Below are 14,236 nucleotides of genomic sequence, written 5' to 3' on the forward strand. Positions count from 1 at the left end.
TTTTATGTGTGAGTGAAAAAGATGTGTTCAAGCATGTTTGATTCCCAAGGGATTCTCAGATATAACTTCCAACAACTTCTCTGACTTGCTCACTGAATGTCATGTGATGCTTTTGCTGATTGGTTAACTGGTACATGGACATTTAACTCATGATGCAGTAACCACTTAAGGTAGCAAGACTATTATTTGTGTTGAAAATTACGATTTTCACATTTGTTTATTAATTGATGAAATGCACTATAAACTTTTATGTGATAAAGTCAACATAACATAGAATGTCATGTAAGTTGGTTAAAATGTAGATTTTCTGAAGGGAAGCAAGGCAGCCTCAGTAGTGATTTCCAAAATCAATAACACAGGTTTAATCTGTGTGCCGATAAGTTTCAAAGATAAACTCAAGACAAAGCAATGTTAGGATGTGTTTTCAGTAGCTATCTGCCACACAATGAGTGTTTCCAAACATTTTAGTGGTTTGTCTCCGCCCCTGTTTGTTTCACAGATTAGTCATTTGCATATGAATGTGTCAGACACAAGGTCACACAGCCACTGAAAAAAAATCATTGATTTTGGTGTTTTCATATGCCAAATTTATCCAATTATAGCTATCCCATTCCTTTATTTTTTTGGTTTCCAATAGCCTTACACATTTGGATGTCCCTACACATGTTAAAGCAGGCCTTGATGGGAAAACAAATTGATTGTGCCGATAAACAAGCTTGAAAATCTTTGCTGTTACTTCATGGACGTTTTCTGGGAGTTTATGTTTTTCAAAATACAAGGTCTTTAACAAAAAATAACGTATACTTATTGTCATCCGATTAACACCAAATTTTCACAGCTTTAAGGTGACAGTGAGAGGAACTTGAATGTGTCCAGACAAACTATTTCATCGATTATTTACCAACGAGTTGTGGTTTGAGTAAGGGGCAATGCGACTAAACCAGTAATTGAAATTCAGCACACTATTTTTTAAAATGCGTTGCTTGCATAAAACTGACCAGACACATTCAATTTACCAGACTATTGAACAACTAGGAAAAGTGAAAAAAATACTTCTTATCGCCAGCATAAATGCGTAATTATTTTTTTTACAGAAAAAGTAATTTTTCACCTTTGATTAAGTAACGGGTCATAGAATGCAGATACGGGCATGGCAAACACACCTTTGCAAAGCTTGAAGTCTGGCGATTCTAAAAATATATACTTTCCTGGGTCTATTTGTGGTCATTTGGTCACAATTAGAAGATGAAAACAAGTAAGCAAATAATAGTCCCGCTACCTTAATTCTGATTGGCTTGCTATATCACATTGTGCAGTAACCATTTGTTGATTGGCTTACTATTGTCACATGTTACAGTAAACATGTGCTGATTGGTTCTAATGATATATAATAAGACTTTCCTTATTTCTGACTAGAAACGCTCTATTTGCTTTGTTCTATTTTACCTTTAAAAAAAGATTTTTAGTTTGTTTCTTTTTTAAATTATACCTTTCACACATACATCTCTGATATGCATTGACATTATAAATCATATCACACATATTGCAGACTCATTTCAGGTTTTTTATTGTATACTGGGGGACTAATTTTTAATATGAACATTATAATTTGTTGATGTTTAATTTACTTTATGTGGATTATGATGATTTCTCATAATAATACTTGGTTTAAACTTCCTCTTATCCATTTGTGGGAAAACATGCCATAATTTGTTGTAGTCGCCAACAAATGTTCACCATTGAAACAAGAAAAGTGTTAGCGAAAACCCATTAATTCTGAAATTTTCTCAGAAATTGAATCTAAAAAAAAATGTTTCTCAAAACATCACTCTCTTAACGTTTTTTTCTCATCATTTCTGTACTATACTGTACACAATTCTGGATAAAGCCCTGTAATCCCAAGGTTGGATATACATTCTCAAAGGAAAAAAAAACATAATCGTGCAGACATTTAATTATTTTGAAATATATTTTGCAATGTGCTTAGATGTATAAATTGCAGTGGTACCGGGGGTATATAAAATTATCTAATTTTCTCAGGAATCTTTGCTAAAATCAAGTTTTCTTAAAAATCTTTGCTGAAAACTGGATTTTCAATGAGTTTTTGCTGAAAACGAACACTTGAAAGCACAGAGCATCTTTAGAGTTTTGAGTATGATTGAAGGATGTTAAATACATGCATCGAGAAGTTTTTTTTTTACGTACAGCTCCAGAATTTTTAGAAAATGGGTCCAGCAGAGCATGCTAAAAACATAAAATTAAAACTTCATTTTCAAGGTTTAGTACTGAAGTGATAGATAGAGCAAGACGTTATACAACAGTCTTCTTCCCAGACTTCATCAAAGTATTGCATCTAATCTGCATAATCTAATATTTGCATCTAATCTGCATAATCCAATATTTGCATAAATAATTATCTAAACAACTTGAGTAGCATTGACAATTTGTGTTCTTGCACTGTTTTTGTGATCCTTGAAATACATGCTCTAAAATTTGCACCAAATAAAATTAACATTACAAACTAAAATTGAAGTACAACTAACAGGTGGCATTAACCATCACAAGTGAGTCTCCAGGCATTAGAGTATCACAATACTTCAGAGGCCTGGGAAGAACACTGTATACATCATGTAAGGTTTTTCCATCACTTTACATTTAACTCTCCCCACTGATCCTTGTTTTACAGCGGTTACGCACGTTTACAGACACACCACAGGTAAAATGTCCTATAACATTCTTTCCATTATATAAATAACATTCACTGTCTAGTATTCATCGGTCTCTCCCTAACCCATCAGGTACTACTTGTTTACTGTGTCCACCTTTCTACATTAGATCTAATGTTGGTTCAGTTGCATTATTTGATTTATCTGTGGTCATATTGTCTACAGTACATTTACCTGTAGTCATATTGTCTGTTAGATTTACCTGTAGTCATATTGTCTACATTAGATTTACCTGTAGTCATATTGTCTACATTAAATCTACTGTTGGTCAGGTGCATTATTAGATTTACCTGTAGTCATATTGTCTACATTAGATTTACCTGCAGTCATATTGTCTACATTAGATTTACCTGTAGTCATATTGTCTACATTAGATTTACCTGTAGTCATATTGTCTACGTTAGATTTACCTGTAGTCTTATTGTCTACATTAGATTTACCTGTAGTCATATTGTCTATGTTAGATTTACCTGCAGTCATATTGTCTGTTAGATTTACTTGCAGTCATATTGTCTATGTTAGATTTACCTGTAGTCATATTGTCTATGTTAGATTTACCTGTAGTCATAGTGTCTGTTAGATTTACCTGTAGTCATATTGTCTATGTTAGATTTACCTGTAGTCATATTGTCTATGTTAGATTTACCTGTAGTCATATTGTCTATGTTAGATTTACCTGCATATTGTCTACATTAGATTTACCTGTAGTCATATTGTCTGTTAGATTTACCTGTAGTCATATTGTCCACATTAGATTTACTTGCAGTCATATTGTCTACATTAGATTTACCTGTAGTCATATTGTCTGTTAGATTTACCTGTAGTCATATTGTCTATGTTAGATTTACTTGCAGTCATATTGTCTGTTAGATTTACTTGCAGTCATATTGTCTACGTTAGATTTACCTGTAGTCATATTGTCTATGTTAGATTTACCTGTAGTCATATTGTCTATGTTAGATTTACCTGTAGTCATATTGTCTACATCAGATTTACCTGCAGTCATATTGTCTACATTAGATTTACCTGCAGTCATATTGTCTACATTAGATTTACCTGTAGTCATATTGTCTACATTACATTTACCTGCAGTCATATTGTCTACATTAGATTTACCTGTAGTCATATTGTCTACATTACATTTACCTGTAGTCATATTGTCTACATTAGATTTACCTGCAGTCATATTGTCTACATTAGATTTACCTGTAGTCATATTGTCTGCATTACATTTACCTGCAGTCATATTGTCTACATTACATTTACCTGCAGTCATATTGTCTACATTAGATTTACCTGCAGTCATATTGTCTACATTAGATTTACCTGTAGTCATATTGTCTACATTAGATTTACCTGTAGTCATATTGTCTACATTAGATTTACCTGTAGTCATATTGTCTATGTTAGATTTACCTGTAGTCATATTGTCTATGTTAGATTTACCTGTAGTCATATTGTCTGTTAGATTTACCTGTAGTCATATTGTCTGTTAGATTTACCTGTAGTCATATTGTCTGTTAGATTTACCTGTAGTCATATTGTCTATGTTAGATTTACCTGCAGTCATATTGTCTACATTAGATTTACCTGTAGTCATATTGTCTGTTAGATTTACCTGTAGTCATATTGTCTATGTTAGATTTACCTGCAGTCATATTGTCTGTTAGATTTACCTGTAGTCATATTGTCTACATTAGATTTACCTGTAGTCATATTGTCTACATTAGATTTACCTGTAGTCATATTGTCTACATTTGATTTACCCACAGTCATATTGTCTACATTAGATTTACCTGTAGTCATATTGTCTACATTAGATTTACCTGTAGTCATATTGTCTATGTTAGATTTACCTGTAGTCACATTGTCTACAGTACATTTACCTGTAGTCATATTGTCTGTTAGATTTACTTGCAGTCATATTGTCTACGTTAGATTTACCTGCAGTCATATTGTCTACATTAGATTTACCTGTAGTCATATTGTCTACATTAGATTTACCTGTAGTCATATTGTCTACATTTGATTTACCCACAGTCATATTGTCTACATTAGATTTACCTGTAGTCATATTGTCTACATTAGATTTACCTGTAGTCATATTGTCTACATTAGATTTACCTGTAGTCATATTGTCTACATTAGATTTACCTGTAGTCATATTGTCTGTTAGATTTACCTGCAGTCATATTGTCTGTTAGATTTACTTGCAGTCATATTGTCTACGTTAGATTTACCTGCAGTCATATTGTCTATATTAGATTTACCTGTAGTCATATTGTCTACATTAGATTTACCTGTAGTCATATTGTCTACATTAGATTTACCTGCAGTCATATTGTCTACATTAGATTTACCTGTAGTCATATTGTCTACATTAGATTTACCTGTAGTCATATTGTCTACATTAGATTTACCTGCTGTCATATTGTCCACATTAGATTTACCTGCAGTCATATTGTCTACATTAGATTTACCTGTAGTCATATTGTCTGCATTAGATTTACCTGTAGTCATATTGTCTACATCAGATTTACCTGCAGTCATATTGTCTACATTAGATTTACCTGCAGTCATATTGTCTACATTAGATTTACCTGTAGTCATATTGTCTACATTACATTTACCTGCAGTCATATTGTCTACATTAGATTTACCTGTAGTCATATTGTCTACATTACATTTACCTGTAGTCATATTGTCTACATTAGATTTACCTGCAGTCATATTGTCTACATTAGATTTACCTGTAGTCATATTGTCTGCATTACATTTACCTGCAGTCATATTGTCTACATTACATTTACCTGCAGTCATATTGTCTACATTAGATTTACCTGCAGTCATATTGTCTACATTAGATTTACCTATAATCATATTGTCTACATTAGATTTACCTGCAGTCATATTGTCTACATTAAATCTATTGTTAGTCTAGATGTCTCATTATTATTGACCATTATTCATGATATACATTGTTGTAATGTAGCATACACTTTTCTAAAATGTTGCACCCTCTAGTGACGTAAAAATGGCATTAATGTGTGTAAGGTATGACATTCAAATTCCTCCTGTGTTGTGTAGTTGTTTGTACTACTGCGAATCTCTGAAGCATCTTTTTTAATTGACAGTCAACCACAAATCAAAACAATATCAATGATGTGAATGATGTTTCCTACACACATTTACGTCTGAGAAGTGCTTTGTTGCTAGGGGTTACGACTAATAGGACAATGTATTATGAGATAAAATGATACATCAATGTCATTGTGTTTGACCACTTTTTGCTGTATATATTTTACATCCGCTGTAACTAATGAAGACCCAAGTGAAGTTTTTCGTATTAATAATCTCTTGTTGCTCTTGTTTTCCCATTCATTCACTTGTTTTCCTTCTAACAACACTAATATTTAGATTTTCATTAAACTGATTGCATTCATATGGTACAACATAGAATCATGGTGTCTTGGGATCGTCTTAAAAACACACTATAATATTATAGCACTAACACTAGACACAGAATGTTCACTAGCTTTATGCATTCAACAAATTAAAAAAAAAAAATAATTGCAAGAATAACTATTTCATGCTAAATAATAGAATATTATTAAAATGAAAATGTGCAAAATTAAACCACATTAATTAATAAATAATGTCATGAGAATTTATAATGTCCATGTGCCATCTACATTGATTGTTTTCAAGAGTTTCTCAGTATTGTATTGAAATTAATCTTTGCATTAACTTTGTTTTTCCATTGAGCTATTAGTTCAAAGTACATGAAATTCTAAATAATAGCATTCAAGTTGAACACTTTTGGTTTTATTTCACTGGTCACATAACAAGAATATTTTTCTTTGAGAGAGACAAATAATTCATTCATTTCACTGGATTTGAAACATGAGGACAACCCTATGCTTGTTACACTTTGAAATAATTTGATTTTACATTTCAGTTCAGTGTTTAATGAAGTACGAAACATGTTTATAGAAGCGGCTCGTCAATCACCGAATGCTGTAGATCCAGATGTACAAAATGGTCTTGGTGTCCTCTTTAACTTATCTGGAGAGTTTGATAAGGCTGTGGATTGCTTCACTACTGCCCTCAGTGTCAGACCTGAGGTGAGTTGCATTATGGGATCTTAGTTTTGAATAAAGACATTACTGTATAAATTGTTGGCACTATCAATGTATGATTTCATGAGGGGCATTTGTGATGAAATTTTTCAAAATAATTACCAATTTATTTTTGTTTCAAATTGTTGCATAATTGTTGATTTATACACTTGGCACCAACTTTTGGAGTTTTTTACTCAGTAAGAAATACTTTTTTCAAGAAAAACTCTTTACATAATTTGAGCTTTCTGAAATTGCATCTGTGATTTTGCAAAATTCATTCTTAGTGCCATATAGCACATGTTTTTACACATGGTTAAGTTTCAACAGATTATTATTATTAAACATTTCTATACAGTTTAATTACTACACTTATCTTGGAGAACATATTACTAACATCAGGTTTTCATTATATGAATATCAGCAATATAAATGTCTACTTATTTCTATGTCTTTCTATGTCTACAAATTTTACCCCATCACTGAATTTTTCACAGTGATTGATAAGATCAGATACACATTGTATGAGTTACTGTAAAGAAGATTGTAAAGATGTTAATACAAAAATACATAGAATTCGAACCAAAGTTTAACTTGTTTAATTGTAATTGTAACTACCAGTACAAGAAAACTATTACAACGAAGTCAACGACAACAAGGACAGAAATTTTCCTCTTGTATACCTTGCTTTTCATCTACTATGATACAGAGCTGTGGTTGACCATTAGAAACACAGAAGGGGGTGGTGGATTTAAAATAATGCAGAAAAAAAAAATCACACACACACACTCCATGTCATCGTGTTTATCTCAAAATTAAGTGAAAAAAACCTTACATAGCACCTAATTGTACAGAAGTAGTTCCAATAGAATTACAGTGGTTACCATGTGAGAATGGGGGTGTATGATTTTTAGCTTGCCCAATTTGTTCCCTGGTTTTCTTTGTTTCTGGTGTTCTGATGATCAAGCTATCAAATGTGTACACAGCGAATTCAACACCAGAGCAGGCAAGTTTCCAAGGTAACCGTGGAACTCGAAACTTGTCTATTGTACAATGTATACAAACAGGTCTAGACACTAAGGGTAGTAGTCCTGTAGCTTAGTATAAGTAAATTTACCATTCATACAACTAAATAGGAACTTGTCTTAACAGTCTACAGTAAATATAATACAATCAACATATATTTTCAGACAGATGAGTTTAAAACTTAATAAATGATAATTGAGCGGTTAAAACAAAGAGGTTGTCACATGCACGGGAATTGAGTCCCAAGCGACAATAACAACGTAGATTAAAACGCAAACGCTTATTGGTAGATGTTTGTTTGTAAACAACGACTCGCATGCAGAGGTGACGACTCCCTCTCTTTAACTTATGTTTATTATTTCAAACAGGATTCTTTGTTGTGGAACAAACTTGGTGCTACACTCGCAAACAGTAACAAAAGTGAAGAAGCCATCACTGCATATCACCGTGCACTTCAGTTAAGACCAGGATTTATCAGATCACGATACAACCTTGGCATTAGCTGTATTAATCTTGGTACTCATAAGTAAGTTTGAAACACGTTATTTATGCATGACCCTTGAAGGTCACACATCCTGGTACTATGCATGACCCCCTTAAGGTCACATATCCTGGCATTATGCATGACCCCCCCCCCCAAAGGTCACACATCCTGGTACTATGCATGACCCTTGAAGGTCACATATCCTGGTACTATGCATGACCTCTAAAGGTCGCACATTTTGGTACTCTCATGTCTCAAATAGCGTACCGGTATGTTTTTTTTTTTGACAGAAAAATTCCACTTGGTACGTTCTTATTTGGGACAGTATATTTATTTATTTTTCTAAATCTTGATTTAAAAAAAAAAATTCCTGCCATTTTCCCATCAAAATTAAAGCCAAAAGATCACACTACAATGTTGGTAAATCTCAAAGTCATCGTCGCGGGGCTCGTCATATTACTGAGTGTACATTTTTGGCTTCTTCTTTAAAACCGTTTAACCAAATGCTTTCATATTTGCAACATAGGTTCTTTGGGTAGTCTCGAGTCAGATTTGTTCATTTCGTGATGATGCAATAAAATATATTATTGTACCTCTGTCACCGTAACACCATAAGTTACAGCGTGCCATAATTTTGCGGTATTGCACTGGGTATTTTTATACGCCATCGCATCAACCTTTCCTGTGTGTCAGTCGATACTCCCGCTGTACTGTTTATGCATACTTTGCAGTATTTTTGTAATAACCTCATATTACCGGTACTATTGGCAGCACAATTGGTGGTATTTGATCAGTTGAGATTCTGTGACAATTTCTCACATTTTACTTATTTATTTTGTTGCAGTGAGGCAATAGAACATTTTCTGGTTGCATTAAATATGCAAAATGCTGTCGGTGGACCTCGTGGAGACCAGTCTGTGATGTCTGATAACATCTGGTCAACACTTCGTATGGCAATTTCTTTATTGGGTAGAAATGATCTGTACAATGCCGCTGATCAACGCAATCTTGATATGCTAAACAAAGAATTTAATATAAAAACTGAAAAATGACAGAATATTTGTTTTGATATAGGCAGATGAATGCCGAATACGGTAGGATAGATGGAACGGTAGGATTTTAAGTGCATCCAACTCGCACTGTAGTTCATTCATTTCAACATTTAAATATGCCCAAGTTAGTTGCTGCAAAAGATTTTAAGCAATAATACTACAAAGAAAAACTTATAAAAGAAAAACTTTATAAATTTCTAACTTGCTATGAAAAGGATATTAAAAGGAAATCATATTTACAGAAAATGTTTGATTATTTTTTCAGTTCATGACTGCACAATAAATTGGGGTAGGCTATTGCAATGTTTTTGGTGTAGTCTCACAAAATAAATGTAACAAAAACTTTAGTAGACATAACAAGTAGACATGTTGGTCAAAATAATTGTAATAAAATAATTTTACCTCTGCATTTCTAATATTTGTAAAGAAAATATTTTATATAACATGTAAATATTGTGCAAATAAATGTCAATAACAAAAAATGTGTGTGAGTAGTGATGTAGTATTGGCATCTGGTTATTTATGGTGTTGACCCTGCGATATTAGTGGCTTACATTAGTGAAGAATTGGGATGGTGATGACTATGCTTTTGTGTATTAAAGTATGAATATCGGGAACCCATACATAGGGAATAGGTATAATTTATGCAGCTGAATAGTTTTATATTATGCACGTAACATTAAAAATGTAAAACAAGGTATATATATGTTAAAAGATCAAACCGAAGAACTGTACATTTTTGCACGAATCAAATAATAAATCATAGATGAAAATGCATTTGAATTTTGCTTCCGTGCTAACGTTTGGTGCGCCCTCTAGTGTCAAAAATGAAAGAAGTTATTCCCTGTTCGAATGAATTCTGTCCATTATCCAGCCATATCTCTCACATGCTTGGGGCTACCAAGTTCAAAATTTACAGGCGCAACATGCATTCGTTTCATGATCCTATTCAAAATGGCAGTCATTTTAAGGCCAAAAATCTAATTTTCACCATGCCGGAACCAGATTTTGGTAAACCATATTTTCTCTATTAACGATTCAGCAATTAATACAAATTTTTGCTCATGTGCACTTCTAATAGAGCTAGCATGGTAAACATTCGCGTTCTGATATTTAAGTTGTCAGTGTCCAATTTGAATGAAAAAAACTTAGAACTCCCATGTGCTGAGAGTATTAGAGACACATTTGTACTTGAGATATTGATGGAAAAGCTGAAAACTAATAATGCAAATCAGAAATATGAACAGATTTGAGTGTAAAACTAATGAGATCTGCGCAATGTAACAAATCATCTATGTACCAAGTTTTTACCTTGCCCGTACCATCAAAGATGGAAGGGAAAGGTACATTGTATATTAAGGGAAAGATTTTGTTCGGCGTTGTTGTCGTTGTTGTCGTCGTTAATAATTGTTATTGTGTGCATAATAACTTTACTAATTCTATTCCAAACTTCATCAAACTTGGCCACCTTATTCATCAGTATAATGTCTTCCCTGAGTTTGAACAATAGATGTCCTGTATGAAAATATCATGCAAAAATTGAGAAAATCTGATAAAATATTTTGACTGTTTCTACTTGACTGATCATTGTTGATACACATCAAAGGTCACTGATCTCAGTGGAAATATGCATTGTTGTATGTGTTCAATGAAGCAAATGATTTATCTTGTAATAATATCCTTGGTAATGTATCCCAGAATCCCATACTGGGTTTCAAAACCAACTCATGGAGAGATTGCACAGTCTGATACACATTTGCAAACCTACCAATAAAATCTTTACAGAAAACAAGATATCAGAAAATCAATATAAGCACTCCTATGAACTGGGTGCCAAACTTTGATCAAGATCCGAAGCTAATAGAAAATCTGTTTAGTTCAAAGTTATCAAACGAAAAACAATACATAAAAAGCAAAACATTTCATCCACATTTTAAAAAGAAAATTGTTCTAAAATATATGTATTCTGTATTTGACAAACAGTTCATTCGACAAATGAAAACTCGCAGGAATGTTTCAGCTATTAGAACAGAATGATAGTTTTCTTAATACTAGTTTAAAAACGCACTGCAGATTGCAGTGTTTGAAGATGTAGATTCTCAGAAGGCAACAGTACTGTTGACTTCTCCCTCCACTGCTAAGCCAGCTAAGATTTTCCGTTATCTTGCATGTTTTATGAATCTATTCACGTCTAAATACAGAACTTTTTTTTTGCGATGAAGCATTTATTTTTATACTAAAATATTTGAATTACTTTGAATAAAACTGGAAATTATGTCCCTTAAAATAATTAAACAAATAAGGAACCAATGTTTTTGTAAGATATTTACATCTTTTAAGGACATTCGGTAGACTGATTCCCCACTGTTGGTTCAACCCCAAAACTTGTTTGTATTCAAAATTATGACAATGCATATTTATATTGAAACAAACTGTGATAAAGGGAATTATATTATATAACAAAGGGCAAGGTCACCAGAGTTCAACTATGTTATTGAAATGTGATTAGAACCACAAAATTATGAATTATAATACTAATTAGAGAATTTATATCAACAGATTTTGACCCAAACTAATCAGGTTTGTACATTGTCCTAGAGCATCTTTATACTAAGTTTCATTGAAATGGAATAATTTGTACTCTAGATATCAGTGTGATGGGCTAAAATTGGTTAGGTAATTAATATGTACAGATTTTAACCCACAATTAATTAGGTCTGTCTATTGTCCTACAGCATCCATGTACAACGTTTCATTTAAATGTGATGATACGCACGTACACGCACTATATTTTATTTATCAACACACACAAGCTCTAAACAAATATACTGTATTCAGGGTTTTTTTGCATGAGCTTGATACATAAATTACAGAGATTTTTTTTTCAATGATCCAGCATAAAGAAATATGATTTTTGGTTTTGTGTTTCTATGGAGATGAGTTGGAGCAAATATGGTATATATGGGAATTTTTTTTTAAAAAGTAAAATTCTGTACAAAATACAGAAATCTGGAATTTTCAAAGTATAAAGCTCCAGCTTATTGCTTCCACATGGAGAGAGTGATGAACAGATATGAAGCCAAGCGAGTAGACTATGTACAGACAATTGTTTCTCACTATTATCCTTCAAAACATGCGCTCAAGCATCTATAATTTTAAAACAGTAACTGACTGTATTATTGAAACAATAAAACCATCCATCCATATTTTACTTTATACATGTAGTAATTGTAACAAACAGGATTTATGGGCATATCAAATCAAAGAAGGGGGAGGGGGTCGCAGGAACAATAGAAAACGGGATAGTAGATCCCCCAAACAATCGAAATGCAGGTCAAACACATTCCCCCCTTCTGAGATTTATTTATGTTGACAATGGGTGCTTATTTACGAGTAACATTACACCAATGGCAGTAACTAAAGAAAAGAGAATGGTGTAAAACAAGATTTAATGCAAAGTTCTGTCTGGGTCTAAAGATCTTGGAGATCTATAAGCAGTGGCACATTTTTGTTTGGTTCAATTTTAAGACTGAATACAGTGAAAATTACTGGAACAAAGTTGCACCATTTTTTGAACGGGAAAACACTATATTGAACACTCTTCTGAATATCCCAGTTCTAAAAATATTGAAAGCTCAAATTTATATATCACCATGTGAAAATTTCTGTCTCAGTCTTTGTTTATGCTTTTTGTTGTACATATTTCACCCATAGTTTTTGGCAACAATACTATGAAACAGGGATCAAAGTTTGGTCGGTATTTGAACGAAACATTGGCATTATAAAGAGGATCCATTTTCATTACATCCACACCTACATGTACTATATAAATATACATAGAAACTGCTCCACTGAATATCCCAGTGCTAAAGCTATTGAAAGATCAAATTTCTATATCTGCATGTGGAAATTTCAGCTTCAAACGTCTTTTGTAAGCTTTTTCTTTTACAGCTTTCACTCGTAGCTTCTTGCGTTCGAGTTCCTTTCTCCGTCGGATGAACGGTACAACCAGTGGATAGTAGGAGTACCTTTCATGTTGAACCTGAAATTTACAATGAAACAGACAATGGAATTACAATGTCAAAACAAACATTGAAATCATGATTTGCGAGAATGTATAACCGGTAATAATTTCTTGCATATATAATCACTATTTTTGAATGTTTATTTTAGGAGCCATCGATATATTCAATAATTATTGAGAAATCCTGATTTTCGAGCAAGCATACATGTAGTAAAAAGGAATGAACATGCACTGCTTAGTTGAGGTTGGGAAAATAAGAAATGGTTGACTCAGAAGAAAACACACTTGCTGATATCTGAAACGATCATAAATATTCAAACAAAAAATTGTTTCAAGGTTACTATGGAAACCACATCATACAATTCCCAGCTCAGCCATTCCAACTAAATGAGTAAAATAGTCAATAACATCTAACCTTTCTGTTCATGTGATATGGTATAGGCCACTCTTTTAATCTTCTCCACACCTTTTCTCCAAACATGTTATATGTGTATATCTTTGGTGCTACTTCTCTTTGACCCGTCTTTAACTCACGGACTGCACAGTTTCTTTCTTCAACCACCTGCATTAGCCTCTCCATAGACTCTTCAACCTGTATGTCAAATCGTTGTTAAATATTTTTTTAATAACACCCATGTGCTCTCAATGTAAAACTGAATAATAGTGATTGAAAATGAAACCAAATAGTTAGCCTTATCATCAGAAAACACTTAGAGCTGTATCTGAGCAAAATGACGTGTTTGTTGCAAACACAATCCCTCGACTGTGGGCCGGTTATGAATGACCGGCTTTAGCGAAACTGTGCA

At 33.0% G+C, this 14,236-nt stretch overlaps 2 protein-coding genes across 5 annotated transcripts in view; one reads left to right on the forward strand and one right to left on the reverse strand.

Moving 5' to 3' along the window:
* Positions 1-9,576, forward strand: part of LOC100367929 (peroxisomal targeting signal 1 receptor-like) — a 28,524-nt gene extending 18,948 nt beyond the window's left edge. For 2 of the 3 annotated variants that reach the window (XM_085490706.1, XM_085490707.1), the window contains 4 exons: positions 2,687-2,716; positions 6,685-6,850; positions 8,239-8,396; positions 9,199-9,576. In XM_085490706.1, the coding sequence (XP_085346832.1) occupies positions 2,687-2,716; positions 6,685-6,850; positions 8,239-8,396; positions 9,199-9,406 (562 nt within the window). In that variant the 3' untranslated portion in view covers positions 9,407-9,576. The remainder of the gene's footprint in view (positions 1-2,686; positions 2,717-6,684; positions 6,851-8,238; positions 8,397-9,198) is intronic. The other variant, XM_006819240.3, reaches the window with a different exon arrangement.
* A 3,262-nt stretch (positions 9,577-12,838) lies between these two features.
* The window catches only part of LOC100368079 (large ribosomal subunit protein uL29m-like), a 28,217-nt gene continuing 26,819 nt past the window's right edge, over positions 12,839-14,236 (reverse strand). For both annotated transcript variants that reach the window (XM_085490708.1, XM_002736992.4), the window contains exons 4-5: positions 13,846-14,022; positions 12,839-13,448 (exon numbers count right to left, since the gene is read on the reverse strand). In XM_085490708.1, the coding sequence (XP_085346834.1) occupies positions 13,290-13,448; positions 13,846-14,022 (336 nt within the window). In that variant the 3' untranslated portion in view covers positions 12,839-13,289. The remainder of the gene's footprint in view (positions 13,449-13,845; positions 14,023-14,236) is intronic.

Source organism: Saccoglossus kowalevskii, chromosome 15 (assembly GCF_978046115.1).
Source record: "Saccoglossus kowalevskii chromosome 15, keSacKowa6.1, whole genome shotgun sequence".
Lineage (NCBI taxonomy): Eukaryota > Metazoa > Hemichordata > Enteropneusta > Harrimaniidae > Saccoglossus > Saccoglossus kowalevskii.